At 38.9% G+C, this 19,136-nt stretch overlaps 1 protein-coding gene across 3 annotated transcripts in view; it reads right to left on the bottom strand.

The window, feature by feature from the left end:
• Window positions 1–19,136, bottom strand: part of PSEN1 (presenilin 1) — a 73,033-nt gene that overhangs the window by 47,328 nt on the left and 6,569 nt on the right. Inside the window, exons 2-3 of one of the 3 annotated variants that reach the window (XM_086709343.1) lie at window positions 15,764–15,845; window positions 15,544–15,671 (exon numbers count right to left, since the gene is read on the bottom strand). In XM_086709343.1, the coding sequence (XP_086565469.1) occupies window positions 15,544–15,618 (75 nt within the window). In that variant the 5' untranslated portion in view covers window positions 15,619–15,671; window positions 15,764–15,845. Of the gene's footprint in view, window positions 1–15,531; window positions 15,672–15,763; window positions 15,846–19,136 lie in introns of all 3 variants that reach the window. The other 2 variants (XM_025919614.2, XM_086709342.1) reach the window with 2 other exon arrangements.

Below are 19,136 nucleotides of genomic sequence, written 5' to 3' on the forward strand. Positions count from 1 at the left end.
ATAACCAGTGAGTATAATAGCTTTTCAGAGTTCTGTGAGGCCTTCTAGCTAATCACTGAACATGAGCATGATCTTGAGGAGCCCCAAATATACTTGTGCATTGAAAACTACAAAATATTTGCTCAGAGAAATTAAAGAGCAAGAGCAAATATAGAAAAATGAGACTACATCAAACTTTAAGACTTCTTTGCATGAAAAAAACAATCAACAGAGTAAAAAAGAACCAGAGAATGGGAGAAAATATTTGCGAATCATGTATCTGATAAAGCGTAAATATCCAGAATATATTTGGATGTAATGCAACAACGACAAAAAACAAATAATCTCATTTAAAATGGGCAAAAGACTTGAACAGACATTCCTCCAAACAACATAGACAAAAGGCCAACAAGCACATAAAAAGATGTTCAAGGGGCACCTGGGTGGCTAAGTCGGTTACGCTTCCAACTTTGGCTCAGGTCATGAATTCACGGTTCATGAGTTCAAGCCCTGCATCGGGCTCTGTGTTGACAGCTCAGAGCCTGGAGCCTGCTTTGGATTCTGTGTCTCCCTCTCTCTGCCCCGCCCCCCCCCCCCCCCCCCCCCCCCGCACGTTCTCTTTCAAAAATAAATAAAACATTAAAAAATAGCTTTTGGGGTGCCTGGGTGGCGCAGTCAGTTGAGTGTCTGACTCTTGGTTTGGGCTCAGGTCATGATCTCACAGTTTATGAGTTCAAGCCCCACATTGGGCTCTGGGCTGAAGGCACAGAGCCTGCTTGGGATTCTGTCTCTCCTTCTCTCTGTCCCTCCCTGCTTTTTTTTTTTTTTTTTTAAGTATTTATTTATTTACTGGGAAACAGAAAGACAGAATGCAAGCAGGGGAGGGGCAGAGAGGAAGGGAGACACAGAATCTGAAGCAGGCTCCAGGCTCTAAGCTATCAGCAGAGCCCGACACGGGGTTTGAACCCACGAAGTGCAGGATCATGACGGGCCGAAGTTGGACGCCCAACTGACTGAGCCACCCGGGTGCTCCTGACCGTCTCCCGCTTCTGCCCTCTCCCTGAAAAATAAACTTAAAAAAAAAAAAAAAAAAAAAGATGTTCAAGATCACTAATCATTAGGGAAATACAAATCAAAACTACAATGAGATATCATCTTATACCCATTAGGATGGCTACTAACAAAACAGTAACAAATATTAGGGTGCAGAGAAACTGAAACCCTTGTGCACTATGGGTAGGAATGTAAAATGGCATGGCATTTATAGACAAATATTAAAAACAGAATTATCATATGATCCAGCAACCCTACTTCTGGGTATATATCCAAAATAATTGAAAGCAATATCTTAAAGAGATATTTGTACACCAGTGGTCACTGCAGCATTATTCACAATAGCCAAGACAGAGCTACTCAAATGTCCGTCAACAGATAAAGAAAATGTGGTACATATGTATAATGGAATATTATTCAGCCTTAAAAGAGAAGGAAATCTTGTCACATGTTAAAACATGGATGAAACTCTGAGGACATTATACTAAGTGAAACAAGTCACAAAAAGACAAATGTTGTACAATTCTACTTGTTGAAGTATCAAGTATCAGCTCGAAAAAACAGAAAGCATAATTGCAATTGCCAGGAGCTGGGGGAAGAGGGAAACGAGGAGTTGTTCTTCAGTGTGTAGAGTTTCAGTTTTACAAGTTGAAAAATTTGTAGAGCTCTGTTGCACCACAATGTGGGTACAGTTAACACTACTGAACGGGACACTTAAAAATGGCTAAGATAGTAAGTTTTAAATTTTGTTATATATTATTTACCACAACTTAAAAAAAAAATGTTTTTGGGAGGGTGCCTGGGTGGCTCAGTTGGTTAAGTGTTCAACTCCTGCTCAGGTTGTGATCTCGTGGCTCATGAGTTCGAGCCCCACATCGGGCTCTGTGCTGACAGCTCCGAGCCTGGAGCCTATTTCAGATTCTGTGTCTCCCTCTCTCTCTAACCCCTCTCCCGCTCACGTTCTCTCAAAAATAAACATAAACAAATTTTTAAAAAAATTTTTAAAGACCTAAATAAATGTATGGATACGTTGTGTTCATGGATTGAAAGGCTCATTATTGTTTCTTTTAATTTTTTAATTCTTTAATTCTTTATTTTTAATTATTTTTAATTTACATCCAAATTAGCATATAGTGCAACAATGATTTCAGGAGTAGATTCCTTAGTGCCCCTTACCCATTTAACCCATTCCCCCTCCCACAACCCCTCCAGTAACCCTCAGTTTGTTCTCCATATTTATGAGTCTCCTCTGTTTTGTCCCCCTCCCTGATTTTATATTGTTTCCCTTCCCTTATGTTCATCTGTTTTGTCTCTTAAAGTCCACATATGAGTGAAGTCATATGATTTTTGTCTTTGTCTAATTTCACTTAGCATAATACCCTCCAGTTCGATCCACGTAGTTGCAAATGGCAAGATTTCATTCTTTTTGATTGCGAGTAATACTCCATTGTATATATATACACCACATCTTCTTTATCCATTCATCCGTGGATGGACATTTGGGCTCTTTCCATACTTTGGCTATTGTTGACAGTGCTGCTATAAACATGGGAGTGCATGCGTCCCTTTGAAACAGCACACCTGTATCTCATGGATAAATGCCTAGTAGTGCAATTGCTGGGTCGTAGGGTAGTTCTATTTTTAGTTTTTTGAGGAACCTCCATACTGTTTTCCAGAGTGGCTGCACCAGCTTGCATTCCCATCTTTTTTTTTTTTTTTTTTTTTTAATTTTATTTATTTTGAGAGAGAAACCGTGAGTGAGGGAGGGTTAGAGAGAGACAAAGAGAGAGAATCCCAAGCAGGATCTGTGCTGGGCTCAAACCCATGAAACACAAGATCATGCCTGAGCCAAAGGCAGATGCTTAACCAACTTAGTCACCCAGGCTCCCCAAGACTCATTACTGTTAAGGTGTCAATTATACCAATACCTCACTCCCAACTGATCTATAGATTCAATGTAATCTCAATCAAAATTCCAGCAGGCTTTTTTGTAGAAATGCTTGCAAAATTCATATGGGAATACAAAGGACCTATGCTATCTAAAACAACTTGCAAAGTTAGAGAACTAATGCTATTTGATTTCAAGACTTCTTATACAGTTACAATAATCAAGAAAATGTAGTGGCACAAAGACCGACAAACAGACCAACAGAACAGACCAGAAAGTCCAGAAATAAAAAGATACATAGACAACTGATTTTTGCCAAAGGTACAAAGGCAATTTGGTGGAGAATTTTTCAACAAATGGTACTGAAACAATAGGAAATCCAAATGGAGAAAAATGAACTTTTTCCATATCTCATATGATGTACAAAAAAATTATACTATACAGACTTAAATATAAAACCTAAAACTGTCAAGTTTCCAGAAGAAAACGTACAAACTTTTGAGAACCTGGGTTAAGCAAAGATGTTTTAGATATGACACCCAAAAAAAGGTCTACAAAGGAAAAAACTGATACAAAAGATTTCATCAGTATCTAAACCAACATATTTCCACTTCTCAAAAAACTCTGTTAAGAAAATAAAAACGGGGCGCCTGCGTGGCTCAGTCGGTTAAGCGTCTGACTTCGGCTCAGGTTGTGATCTCACGGTCCGTGAGTTCGAGCCCTACATCGGGCTCTGTGCGGACAGCTCAGAGCCTGGAGCCTGCTTCTGTTTCTGTGTCTCCCTCTCTCTCTGCCCCTCCCCCGTTCGCGCTCTCTCTCCCTGCCTTTCAAAAATGAATAAATGTTAAAAAAATTAAAAAAAAAAAGAAAAAGAAAGAAAAGAAAAGCACCTAGGTGGCTCAGTTGGCCACCAAGCATCCACTGAAGCATCCAACTTCGGCTCAAGTCATGATCTCATAGTTCCCTAAGTCTGAGCCTTGCTTTGGGCTCTCTGCTTGCTGTCAGTGAAGACCCCACTTCGGAACCTCTGTCCCCCTCTCTGCCCCTCCCCTGCTTGCTCTCTCTCAAAAATAAGTATTTAAAAATAAAGAAAAGAAAAAGAAGCCAGACAAAAAAGTATGTACTGTATGTATGATCTCATCTGTACAAAAGTCTAGGAAATGAAAACTAGAGTATAGTGACAAAAATTTGATCAGTACTTGCCTGGGGATGAGGAGTAGCTGCGGAGAGGCAAGAGGCAAAGACTGCAAAGGAACACGAGGAACTTTGAGGGTGATTAAGTTCACTGACTGTGGTGGTTGTTTCAAGGATAAATTTACATGTCAAAACTTATCAAATCGCATACTTTAAATATGGGTAGTTTACTGAATGCCAATTATACCTCGATAAAGCTGTTCTAAAAAATAAAGGGTCTTTCTCAAAGGGGTGTGTAGGTGCTTTCAAAGTGTTAAATAAGGAGAGTAACACTAGAACTACTAATAGATTTCCAAAATGAAAAATCTTCGCAGCTAAATATTAAGATGATGACTTAGCATTAATTAAAAAAAAAAACACTTTTTTATTATGGAAAAAAGTTAAAACAAATACTGTCAGAAATGTAAAATGAAGTCCCATGTGCCCTTCACTCAGCTTCAGTTATTAACTCATGGGTAATCTTATTTCATCTATTTTCCCATACATCCTGCGCCTGTGTATGAGGCAAATTTGGATGCATCATTTCATTCAGAGATATTTTAGCACAGACTTCTAAAAGATAAAGAACATATAGGCCTTTTGTATGTGTAGCTTGGTAGGTCATTTCTATCTTTAAAAATAGACTTTACTCTTTAGAGCAATTTTAGGTTCACAGCAAAACTGAGCAGAAAGTACAGAGTTCATAGGGCCGTTGGATGACTCAGTTGGCTAAGCCTCTGACTCTTGATTTTGACTCAGGTCTATTATCTCACAGTTAGGGGATTGAGCCCCAGGTCGGCTCTATGCTGACATCGTGGAGCCTGCTGGGAATTCTCCCTCTCCTTCTTTCTCTGTCCCTCCCCAACCAGCCCCCATGTGCCGGTGCACACATGCTCTCTCAAAATAAACATAAAAAAACAAAGTACAGAGTTTACATATACCCCTTGCCCTCACACAGCCTTTCTACCCCATCAACATCCTATACCAGAGTGTACAATCAATGAATGTACATTAACATGTCACTATCATCCAAAGTCCATAGTTTACATTAAGGTTCAGTCTTGTGTCACACATTCCATGGGTTTTGAAAAATGTATAATAATATGTATCCACCATAGTATCATATAGAATAGTTTCACTGTCCTAAAAATCCTCTATATTCTGTTTATTTATCTCTCTCTCCCTACTACAACTCTGGGAAACCACGGATTTTTTTTTTTTTTTTTTAACCGCCTCCATAGTTTTGCCTTTAAAAGCTATTTTCGGGGGGGCGTGGGTGGCTCAGTCAGTTAGGCGTCCGACTTCAGGTAAAGTCATGATCTCATGGTTCATGGGTTTGAGCCCTCCATCGGGCTCTGTCCTGACTGACAGCTCAGAGCCTAGATAGAGCCTGCTTCAGATTCTGTGACTCCCTCTCTCGCTGCCCCTCCCTTGCTTGTGCTCTGTTTCTCCAAAATAAATAAGTGCTAAAAAAAATTTTTTTAAGCTATTTTTAAGGTTCAGAAAAACAAGTGCTAGAGCCATTATAAATGCTTTCATTTCAGTGGCAGAGGGAAGGATTACTCACTATATAAATGTTGTAAGTGTCAGGGAGGGTGGGGTCCTTTGGGAAATGGTAAGTATGTGGGAAGTGAGTTCCTATGAAGCCAGATTCCCCACATCTCCTACACGATAAACTCAGAGGCTTTGTTTTAATTCCTTCTCCCTTCTCCTTACTTCAGAACAGGATGCAAGTACAAGTCCAGCCACCCAAGGCATGTGAATCCTCAAACAGGGAGAATACTTCTCAAGCAGCAAAAATTGTGGAGGTATTTTTAATTCAGTGGAGTGCTTGTTTTGTTTTGAACCTTGTTTTCTGTCTGCCTTTTTTTTTTTTTTTTTTTTTTTTTTAAGAGCGAGAGCATTTGCGCAAGCCAGCAGGGGAGAGGGGCCAACGGAGAGAGGAAATCCCAAGCAGGCTCCAGGCTCAGCACAGAGCCCAACACAGGGCTCAATCCCATGACCCTGGGATCATGACCTGAGCCAAAATCAAGAGTCTTGGACACTCAACCAACTAAGGCACCCCTGCTTTTTTTTTCTTTAAGTTTTACTATTGTAATTAAAAGATTATACTTAGGGGGTGCCTAGGTGCTCAGTCGGCTGAGCATCCAACTTCAGCTCAGATCATGACCTCAGGGTACCTGGGTTCAAGCCCCATGTCGGGCTCTGTGCTGACAGCTCAGAGCCTGGAACCTGTTTTGGATTCTATGTCTCCCTCTCTCTCTGCCCCTTCCTGGCTTGTGTGCTCACTCACGTGCTCTCTCTCTCAAAAATAAATAAATCAACTTAAAAAAAAAAAGCCTACTATTAACCATTACCTTACACTACTGATTGGATAAGCCATAAGTAACACACGATTGAAATTATCTCAAAATTCTCACTGTTACACATAATGCTTCAACAAATATGCTTGTCTACATTTCTTGGCACTCTTATGGTAATATTTGTATAACATAAATTTCCAAAAGTGGAAATCCTAGGTCAAAATGTGTGTACATTTTTAGACTTAACTGCCAAATTATCTCCAAAAGGCCTATGTATTTGCAGACTCAATTGACAACTTGCTTCCAAATAAACAGAAACTAGGGCGCCTGGGTGGCTTAATCTGGTAAGCATCCAACTTCGACTCAGGTCATGACCTTGCAGTTCATGAGTTCAAGCCCCATGTCAGGCTCTGTGCTGACAGCTCAGAGCCTGGAGCCTGCTTTAGATTCTGTGCCTCCCTGTCTCTCTGCCCCTCACCTGCTTGCATGTGGTCTCTCTCTCTCAAAAATAAACATCAAAAAATTTAACCAAATAAACACAAATTAAACTCCCATGAGCAACACATGAGAATGCCTATCTCCCCATATCTTTAGTAGCAAGGAGTTTCTTTTATTTTTTTTTACGTTATCTCTACCCCCAACATGGGGCTTGAACTTACAACCCAGGGTTGCATGCTCTACTCACTGAGCCAGCAAGGCACCCCATAGTGGGTTTCAATCCTTGCTCACTGATAGGTGAAAAATGAAAAGTTTTCACTTCTGTGTTTCTTATTATTAAGGTTGATCAACTAGTCTTTTCATATATTTACAAACATTAATATTTCTTCTTATATTAGTATTGTTCAAATCCTTTGGCCATGCTGTTACTGAATTGTTCATATTTCTTTTGACTTCATAAGAATTCTTTGTACATTAAGGTGTATCTGTCATTATGCATTATCAGCATAATAATAATTTGTCCAGTTTTTTTTCTTTTTTTTGTTTGTTTCTATTTGTTTTGGTTTTGCCCAGTTTATTTTTTTACTTTATTCATGGCAGTTATTGCCACACTTAAGTGTATAATTTTATATTGCTGGGACGCCTGGGTGGCTCAGTTGGTTAAGCGTCGAACTTTGGCATAGATCACAATCTCACAGTTCGAGAGTTCGAGCCCTGCACTGGGCTCTGCACTGACAGCACAGAGCTTGCTTGGATCCTGTCTCCCTCTCTCTCCTATCCCTCTCAAAAATAAACATGAAGAGAAGAGAAGAGAAGAGAAGAGAAGAGAAGAGAAGAGAAGAGAAGAGAAGAGAAGAGAAATGAGGTTAGTTCTATCAGTCTATGATTTGCTAACAACTTAATAAAGTTCTTCGCATTTAATGTTTTGAATTTAAAAAAGATAATGCAGAAAACCTTTATTTTTAAAGACTAAACATGCTGTAATTTTATAAATTTAGCAACTGAAGGTATTGGACTCACATAAGTACGCTTCAGCAATTGCTTTATATAGAGAATCATTATTGATCTTTCAATGGATTACTACTTTAAGGTTTCTATTTTATTTATTTCTATTTCATTTAAAAGGACTGACATTTTCTAGTGTAAATCAAAAAGGCTGTTGACAATTTATCTCTTTAAGGTCTAGAAAATTTAGGTCAGAATAAAGGAACATGAATAAAAATTCCAAAATCCCATTTATGAATCTTATCATTTTTCTCTGATGTCACTTTCCCTTCATTTCTTTACCTAAATAATTCGTTCTCAAACCCCAGACCGAAAGCACTGGCAAATTCTGAGAATGGATCAGAAACGCAAACTCTGTGACCCTATCTCAGACTTACAGAATCAGTAACTTTGGGGTTGGGAGTCAAATAATTTTTATTAACAGTTCTTCCAGAGGATTCCAATGCACAAGAAGGTTTGAAACTCCCTGCTCCAATATACATTTTAATTTTTTTTAATATTTTTTAATTTTATTTTTGAGACACAGAGAGAGCATGAGCAGGGGAGGGGCAGAGAGAAAGGGAGACACAGAATCCGAAGCAGGCTCCAGGCTCTGAGCTGTCAGCACAGAGCCAGATGTGGGGGCTCGAACTCATGGAGTGTGAGATCATGACCTGAGCTGAAGTCAGATGCTCAACTGACTGAGCCACCCAGGCGCCCCTCTAATATATGTTTTAAAAAGGCTAATCAACAATATAAAAAAATCCTAGACTTACTCTAAAAAATTCTTCTATGTTTTAGAAAACTAAGGTCTCAGCTAATCCACATAAAAGATGTAAATCTACACCAACTCAAAACATGAATTTTCACTATTCTGAAGTTTATACTTTCAATTTCCTCTAGCTCCAGTATATTCCTGTCACATCAGATGAAATGGAGGCTTCTGGCAAAAAACGATGACAAGTCAAGGAAAAAGAGCTCTACTCATCAAAATTTTGCACCAGAAAAAACATTACAAACTATTTTAACAGGTACAGTAAAAGTAAACCTAAGGATTATGACAGATCACAAACTACAGAAAAAGGCCCAAATAATGTTCTTGTTAGAGCTACTTTAATATCCAAACTATACAATACATTTAGGAAACCAAGAACTTCAACTATTTCACAACTTGTAAGCTTTGGCCTCTGTCAGAAATAGTTGACTCATTAGCTAGCTTCTAGAGATGGTGAGTAAACTAATGGAAAAAAAGTAAAAACTTTTGATAGAATGCCACCTCTAAGTAAGCAAGGCAAACTTTCTTGAGGGAAAAAGAATAAAATGAATTCTCCACTTAGCTCCTGTGACATACCAAACTACCTTTTTTTAATGTTTATTTACTTATTGAGAGAGAGAGGGAGAAAAGAGAGAGAGAGAAGGGCAGAGAGAAAGGGAGAGAGAGAATCCCAAGCAGGCTCCGTGTTTACAGTACGGCTGACAGCGCCAGTGCAGGCCTTGAGCATGCGAACCAGGAGACCCTGGGATCACGACCTGAGCTGAAATCAAGAGTCAGACGCTCAACAGACTGAGCCACCCAGGCACCCCAAAACTTACTATTTTTTAAGGAAAATTTTCTAAAATGCATTGTAAACATTTCAGTCTTTTAAACTGGAGACTGACAAACATACCTCGAGGGCATAATGTAATATATGGCGATCAATACAGGCGCTTTCAAAGACCCAATGCTAGCATGCTGTTTTAGTTTCTTTTACATCAGTTGCTCTAACTCTCCTACTACTCTTCCTCACTCATCACAGAGAACCTTGAATGCTTCTCCCCTTTCCATAGATATTCCTCAAATAGCACACTGTCCTCTTGCAACTTTTCTTCACATTCAAAAACTTCTTTTAAAAATAATTTTCTAGGGTCGTCTGGGTGGCTCAGTCAGTTAAGCGTACGACTTTGGCTCAGGTCATGATCTCATGGCTCGTGAGTTCGAGCCCCACGTTGAGCTCTGTGCTGACAGCTCAAGAGCTGGAGCCTGCTTCAGACTCTGTGTCTCCCTTTCACTCTGCCCCTCCCACACTCATACTCTGTCTCACTCTCTCTCTCTCTCCCTCAAAAATAAACATTAAAAAAAAATTTTTTTTTTTAAAGACAACTAGTAGAAAAATGGGCAAAGAACATAAACAGGCAATTCGCAGAAGAGGAAATGCAAATGGCCAATAAGCATAAGGAAAAAAGTTCTACCTTATTAGAAACTAGGAAAATACAATTAAAGTAACCTGAGGAGTCATTTCAAACCCATCCAACTGATACACACGAAGTCAGACAATACCAAAAACTGGCCAGGATATAAAAGAATGAAAACTGCTGTATGCTCTTGATATATAACCACTTCAGAAAACATACTGGCAAACTCTAATACAATGTAAGATCCATATACCCAATCATAGTGATTATCATTGAGAAGCTCTTACATGTGCAGAAGGATTAATGAATAAGAGTATCATTGCAACACTGCTGGTTACTGTGAAAAACTGGAAACTATTAAATATTTATAAACAAAAACTAGATCATTTTTATATGTTCACAAAATAAATAAAAAACGAATGAACTAGAGCTTTATGCATCTATATATACATAAATTCCAAAAACAGGTCTCTTCTGCAACATGTACTTATGCATTTCAAAAATGTGGGAATTTTCTTCTACAACTTTCACATACACACATATATTTCATACACAGTTTTAAAACCTGCAAAGTGGTGATATATTAAATATCACTTATGTTCATAAATATAGTAAGCATGACAAACACTAAATTCAGGATAGGAACTAAAGGCCAGGAAAATAAGAAGGGAATATGGGAGAGAGGCTCCAATTTTATCTTTAATTTCTTTCTGTTATATAATTAGACCATCTGTCCAAATTAATTGCAAATTTTGTTTAGTTTGGTGAGGATTTCATTTCACGTACGATCAATATATAACAGAAACAGAAAAACCTTAGTGAAAATACTCTTCAAAATTAACAAAGTATACAAAGCAAACATGACAAGACATTAAAGTTTAATAAAGTTGGGTGGTAGGTAAATGGGTACTTATTACATTATTTGTCATACTTCCTGCATACGCTTAAAATATTTCATATTAAAAATTTCAGAAATAAACATTTGGATTAAAACAAGACCACAATTTTTCAGCTCTCTTGACTAATCTCATCAAACTCTAACTCCCTTCACTGTGAATGAGATTACCCATAGCTGACAAAAGGAAAACCTCTTTTCTGGGCTAAGGCAGCCCATCATCTATCCGCTAAGGATGGAGGAATGAAGTCATGGGCAACATTTTGTTTCTGGAAAGACAGAAATGTTTTAAATGTTATCTTCTACTTGAACACTAACGATATACCATTGCAATTATACTTGAAGTTACACAACAAAGTCATCTAACTGAGTAAGACTGGGTTAATCAGATCCAAATGATTTTAATTTCATTATACTTCTCATAGGGTAATCACCTTGATCTTATTTTCTCAGGACTGTCCCAGTTTTAAAACTGAAAGCCCTGTGTTCCAGGGACCTCTCGGTCTTGGGCATACCAGGACAGCTGGCCACCCTAACTCCTTGTCACAACGAAACTTAGGAGAGAGAATTTGTCTAATAAACCATCTTAATTATACAGATGGGAAAAATGAGGTACTAAGAAATTAAGTGAATTAAACCAACTTACAAACAGCTGTTTCAAATTACACCTGGATGAGAGTTCTTTCCTTTAAAGGGCCTATTTATAGGTCACTCAGCCACAACCGCTAATTGCCAATTCATCACTGTTCCTGAATCCTCATAGGTCCCCCAAACCCAAAGGATTGCCCCATAAGTTCAAGACTACAGATGCTCCTGACGTTGGAGGAAGAGACAGAGTAAAGGAATAGAAGTCCATTTTTTACACTGATATCTGAATAAATTCTGTAAGAAAGTTACTTTCCTTCTAGTTTCAAAAATATGTTTAAATGAATGTTCATTTATTTTTATAATATTTAAAATAACCTATATGCACACTCTAGGGGATATATTGTCATAGATAAGCACCTTAACAGAACATTTTAATAGCACTTTAATTCAGAGGCCCTAAATATATGGCCCTAAAACTAAATAATGTTTGTGACAGTATCTAGCACAGGGTCTAACTCACTGAAGACATTCAATATGTTAGTTTCCTTTCCTGAGCAGCATGGAAAGACTGAAACTTTCCACATCTCTCAATTTCCTTGTGATTCTTCTAAACTAGCCACTGAGCAAATAAAGAAATAAGCCTGATAAGGACTTTTGATGCCTGCAGAGGCTTGTCTTCATGTGCTTGTATCTAACAAATCCACTCTCCGAGAGGGGAAATAAAAGAGCTGCTTTCAATTAATCCACAAAAACAGTCATCTACATTCAATTTAAATTTGGACTTACCCCCATTTTTTCATAACCAACCAAAGCATGTACACAATGGCTTCTTTATAGCAAAAAAAAAAAACTTAACAATGAGATTCTTTTCCTTTTTGGTTTTGTTTTGTTTCAAGTACACTGGTGCAAAATGAATACACAAGACTTCGTATTTTCCTTCCCCAGAATTTTTTCATACAATATCTCCTTTTAGTATTGTAACATTTTCCTGGGGTAAGAGATAGTTGTAAGAACAGAAAGAACACTGGAGGAAGCTTGACATTAGAAAGCAGGTACCAGGTTTTATGTTTTATGTACCAGGTTTGTCCTATAATTTTCTATGTGATCTTGGACAAGCATTTAAACTGCAAAATGGGAATAATACCTATCCCATGGTAACTGGAAAGTATGAGAATGTATACAGAAGATATCTGTAAGCTGCAGAAGACACTTTTAAGAAGATAAACAAAAGATAAACTTATTTGATATCCCATAATCAATGGCAGGGTTAAAATTAAATAAATCAGGCCTGGTTTTCTAGGCAGTGGTCCCCTAAAAGATCTGGAAGGTACCATTGACAACATTAGCACTAAGACTTGCTAAAATTACACGAGTATATGTAATTATCAGTAAAAATCCCATGTCAACTGTAACTCCTCTACAGCACCCTTTATTTCAATTTATCAATTACTAAGGTATAAAACAAGGCAGACAAAAAAATATATATATATACCATGAAAGCCCCACAAAACCTGAGTGTGAGGGATGTAAGTAATACTGCATTAACAATGGAGAGCTAACTATGTGCCAAGCACCATTCCCACAGCTGGGGATACAGGGTTACACAGTAAAGGGAGGCAGATAAACACATTAACAAGTTAGTAGACAGTATGGTAGAAATGCTGATATGTGCTATGCACAAGTAAAGCACGGAAGGGTATAAGGGGTAGTAGGGTGGGGAAGGGGAGTAGAGGAAGGAAAGGCCTCACTGATAGGGTGACTCATGAGGTGACCTAAATAAAGCAAGTGAAGAAAGCCATCTGAGAAGAATGGGAGAATAATCCAGGACCCAGAGACAGAAATGAGGAAGCAGTGAGTAAGGGAGAGGTTAATAAGAGATAAGACAGAGATGGGGGCAAAGGAGAAGAATCCGGTCAAGACCTCAGACCTGATTTTTTCTGAGATGAGATACCTTTGGAAGGTTTGGAACAAATAGGTGACATATAACTGTGTTGTTGTTGTTGTTTTTCCCCAAAATTTGTTAGTGGTGGAATCTTTTGTTCAAATGGATACACAGAAGATCAATATGTAAAAAGATACAATAGGAGCTGCTCTAGTTAAGGAAGGGGTACCCAGAAACTAAGTTGGGACTGTCCCCCATTTTCCCTCTCCCTACTCTGAAGTAAAAGTTTTACAAAGTCTGTGGCATTGAAACTACCAAGGAACTTCATAATCTGGTCTCATGCTAACTTTTCAAAAATCTATTCCGGGGAGGGGCGCCTGGGTGGCTCAGTCAGTTAAGCTTCCGACTTCGGCTCAGGTCATGATCTCGCAGTTGGTGAGTTCGAGCCCCGCGTCAGGCTCTGTGCTGACAGCTCAGAGCCTGGCACCTGTTCCAGATTCTGTCTCCCCTTCTCTCTGTCCCTTTCTGGCTCATGCTCTGTCTCTCTCAAAAATAAATAAACATTAAAAAAAATTTTTTTTGGTTTAAATCCATTCCAGGGAAATAGCAAAAAGGAGCATATCGAGCTGCTGTTAGAAACATGTTTCCACAAAAACGAGTCTTTGTAACACCCATTATCAACCAAGAACTGAGGTAAAAACTCTTCTCCTCTCCCTTCCTTCACACACCCCTCGGACTACATACTACCCTTTACAGCTTGTGTTCCCTTTTAGGGCTTCCCCTGATAATTATTTTAACTTGATCTCACTTGATTAAAAATGTTCTGGCAGTACAGTGTGACCTGCCTCTGATGACATATCTCTGGATACAGCTTCCCTGTCTATTTATATTTTAGGAAAATTCTTCCTCCACTAGTGTTATTTCTTCTATCAGTGATGATAGAAGTTTGCTCTACTCTAATCCTACCCATTCATCAAAGAACATTTTGTGAAGCCTTCCTCCTCACATTTTGACCCTTAATTGGAATCCTAAATCTTAGTGTGAAGGGCACTTCCAGGCCATCTAGTTAGTGCTCTAGCTCATTGCTCATTCCACAGACTAACTCTCTGCAGATGTGGTTGGTAGTTTTCCAGCCTTCTCTGGAACTGCTTTTCGTGACAAACACAATAAGCCACAAGGCAGTCCGCACCCTTTCAGATGTACAACAAATTATGAGATAATTCTTTTTTATTGACCCAGAACCTGTTTCCTTCCACCACTGGTTCTGCTCTCTGGTTCTAACAGGGGAAAGTCTGATCCCACCCCACCCGACCTGACCCCTCACAGCCTGCATAGTTTATAGTTGGCCTTCTATGTTCCCCCATTCTGGCTCCATCTCTAAAAATCCTACCAATTTCCCAGCTATCTCACAGTCCATCTGTGGGATCTACATTCAATCTGTAATGATTAGCTAACAGAGTTGCAGGCAGGTTGGACATCTGTGTCTCATAACACTAATTACACCCCTTTCTTGATTCTCTCCTTTGAACTCTTTTTTTAAATGTTTATGTTTATTTTTGAGAGAGAGAGCAAGCATGAGCAAGGAGGGGCAGAGAGAGGGAGATACAGAATCTGAAGTAGGTTCCAGGCTCCAAGCTGTCACCGCAGAGCCCAACTTGGGGCTCAAACCCATGAACTGTGAGATCATGACCTGAGCCAAAGAAGGATGCTTAACCGACTAAGCCACCCAGGTGCCCCTCCTTTGAACTCTCTTAGGATTTCTACACTCAGTCTTGCATTCATCACTGTGCATTCTCCCAATGAGCATTTACTGGGCACTGTCAGGAACCATGCCGGGTACTGAAAAAATAAAAGTAAATAAAATGTACTCGGCCCATGGAAGAGTAAGAGTAAGTTAATGTAAAATAACAAATAGCTGGGGAAGTTGGAGAGGCTTTAATAGAGGAGGCGATATCTGAGGCAGGGAGAAACTATATTAACACCTACGTCTCACACAGCCTTGTGTCCCCAGCACTAAATGGTACAATGCTTTGCCCTCAGTTGAAGTTCAGCAAACAGGTAAATTTGATAAAGCAGAAAAAGCATGCTCAGTCCCCTCAGCCTCTCTTGGAAATGAGGGAAGGTGGTCACTGAATCCATAGTCTGGCAAGGGCAGTTTCAGGGGTTGACACTGTACCTGGCTACGTACAGTATTGCTCAGGTGGTTGTCCTCGGACATCTGTGCATTCTGGAAGTAAGACAAAGGTGCAGGTAACTCTGTCATTGGAGCAAGCGTATAGAAATACTTTTTCACAGAAAACAAAACCTCTTGGGGTTCTGAAAAAGGAAAAAGAAAACAATCCTTTGTGCATTACAATTATACTTTTATTTTCAAACACTTCCATAAATTACATTCAGCCAAAACAAACCTTTCTTTCATGTGTTCTCCTCCAAGCCAAGCTTTCTAAGGACCTCTCAGGCTGCTGTCATTTGCAGGCTCCCGGACCAGGTCTGAAATAGGATTTTACCAGGTCACCCAGAGTTGATCAAACCCTTGTAAATCTATTCACATGAATCAAACACTTATAATACCAATTTGTAAACCAGAAATGTATTAATCTGCCATCAACTTCAAGTGACAAACTTTTGTCAGTTTGGTAATGAGTAAATCTACTTGAGAAACCAAGTATTTTCAATCACAAATATATCTAATGATTTCAGACTTAGAGCAAAGGGACCTAAATGATATTAAAGAATGTTCTCTTCAACATTCCTTTTCCTATGATGACTAATCCAAATTAACCTTTCTATCTCTGTAAAATTGTCTAGGGCTTTTAATTTTGCAAAATTCTCTTTGTCGTCTCATTTATCCTTACCACAATGCCCCCAAGCCAGGGGAAGCAGGTAACATACCCATTTTACAAATGCAGAAGAGGACCTAAGTTCAGCGACTTGCTTAAAATCACACAACTGGGCAGACCAGGACAAAAATCACAGACTCCTAACTAACTCCCAGCCTTAGATCTCTCCTTTGCATCCAGGCCCAGCCTTATTTACACATTCCATTCGGTCTCCCAGAGTTCACCCTGGGGGGAGGGGGGGTGGGGACACATTCCCATTTGCCTGTCTGCCTTAATTTCCATCAGCCAATATTTTTATTTCAACTTCCCTTTTCATAGAAAGTCTTCAGAAATACAGAAGGAAAAAAAAATCTGTTTGTATACCTAAGCAGTATTCTCATTTACACACAGTAAGACATTACCACTTACACACTCACACGAAAGTATTTTGTCAATGTCCGGTTTCATTTTCACTTTCAACTTGGGTATCCTCTACCCTGTAAATACTCTACTTTTTACATTCTAGTGATTTTTCATCAAAAACACCGAAGGCAGATTAAAAACACACACACAGAAAGTAATTTTCTCCTCTAGTACTGAGTTCAAATTAACCCTTAATTACCTATACCTAGATCATTTAAATCATGACAAATTTTTAATCAAGGTATGCTTCCCTCCTATCCTACATACTTTTAAATACCATGCCAACCTTTGTCCTCCCTTCCAGCTTCAGCCCATGGGTAGCTGACATGAAATCAGGGGACTGCAAATGAATATTAACTAAATAAGAAATAACTAATGTAAATTTGTTTTAAAAATAAGGTTAAACATACAAATAGAGACAACAGTCACCTTTATGGTGGTTATTTACTCAAAGTGGATATTTGGGAAGTTTTTGCGAGTATTGGTAATGTTTTGTTTCTTGATCTGGGTGCTAGTTACACAGGGATTTCAGTCTGTGAAAACGCACTCAGCTCTGTACCTATGATGTGTGCACATTTCTATATGCTTCAATTTAAAAATTCAGAGATTTTTGTGGAAGTAAACCTACATTTATGGTTATTCATACCATTGGTCCTGTCTCTTAAAACGAATAAAATTAAGACTTGGCAACATGTATGTTAGCTTACCTAAAAGAGAGCTGCATGCCAATAGAACAGATATATTTTTTATAAGTCCAATAAACATTCAAAGTAAATATTCTGATCTATGCTTCTAAGATATTTTAAAGTTGACTATCTCATTGAAATTTTAACATTAATGTAGCATTAATGATCAGCAAACAGAGCACATATTATTCCCTTCTTTCCCACAAAAACATCCAGTATAGTACCTATCACCTCAGCTAACCCAGAAATGCCAGAGGATGGCAAACAGAAAAAGCTACAAGTTGGTCACTTCCACTGATTGCCTGCTATACCAGATCATTTGAAGTATAGCTCTATTACAGAAAAACCTTCAGAAATCTGTCATTAATATTCTCATATAATCCCTCAGAAACAAAACAACAAATAAATAAGAGAGTGTTAGCCAAATGAAAAAAGCAAAATACAAGAAGGGGCCATGCGGGCAAAAATAAATAAAAAGTAAGTAAAGTATATTACCAGATAAAATAGGAAAAGAAAAGTGATTGTCTATTTACTAAATAGTAGTTTACTGGCTTTTTTTTTTTTTTAACGTTCATTTTTTTATTTTGAGAGAGAGAGCCGCGAGCGGGGAAAAAGGCAGAGAGCAAGCTCTCGCTGTCAGCACAGAGCCCAACTGGGGCTCAAACTCACTAACTGTGAGATCACGAGCTGAGCTGAAATCAAGAGTCAGATGCTTAACTGAGCCACCGAGGCACCCCTACTGGCTATCTATTTACACCAAAACTCAGAGACAGACACTGAGGGGATTTACTTAATTGCATTCACTTCATCCACTTTACATATGAAAGCCATGTGGCACACAGAAGTCTACTAACTTGCACAAGGTCACATCCAGTAAGCAAAGGAGCAAAGCAACGGCTCACATACTACATTATGTTGCCTCTGTGCAACAAACTCCATCCCTGCCCTTTGGGAGTTTACAATAAGCATTAAGTTACATTATGAAACAAAAAAAGTTATAGTGAGCTGATTTTTATTACTACTAGAACTGCTGCTTAGAAGTAAATGAGATCTTTAAAAAAAAAAAAAAAACCTAGTAAATGAGATCTTAAACTTCAATTACTGATCTAACTCTAAATTAAAAATTGAAGTGTCAAAAGTTTTCCCAATATATACTCCTAGTATTTGTATCTGGTCATTTTTTTTTTTTTTTCAACGTTTATTTATTTTTGGGACAGAGAGAGACAGAGCATGAGCGGGGGAGGGGCAGAGAGAGGGAGACACAGAATCGGAAACAGGCTCCAGGCTCTGAGCCATCAGCCCAGAGCCCGACGTGGGGCTCGAACTCACGGACCGCGAGATCGTGACCTGGCTGAAGTCGGAAGCTTAACCGACTGCGCCACCCAGGCGCCCCATATCTGGTCATTTTAATTTTAGTAGTTTCTACTAGTAGCTTTAGGTTTATAGGGTCTGTTCAGGTATTACAAGAAACCACACAAACTGATTATCACACTGGAGATTTCTCAGACAAGTCTTGTAAGAAGCATCAATAATGTGGTAGTCACTTTGGCATATCCCAGTATCACTTTCAAAGGCACATCCTGTATTTACATGTGAAAAATTAAGGGTCAGGAAAGGTGAAAGAATTTGCCAGTGCATGATTATGGGGCAAGTAACACCGGTTCCGGAACCCAAGTATTCTGATGCCCAGACCAGGTCTTTTCCAGTTCACTTAGAGAAAGCTCATGCTTCCACTGATGCTTAGAAGATCACAAAGCTACAGGGTGACCCTTCTTGGAAAGGCTGCTCTTTACATGGAGCTCAGCAGGAAGCACAGGCAAGCACCAGCCTGGCCTGGTGAACAAACAAACATT

The sequence above is a fragment of the Puma concolor genome, chromosome B3 (assembly GCF_028749965.1).
Source record: "Puma concolor isolate L17-30 chromosome B3, mPumCon1.1.hap2, whole genome shotgun sequence".
Classification (NCBI taxonomy): Eukaryota; Metazoa; Chordata; class Mammalia; order Carnivora; family Felidae; genus Puma; species Puma concolor.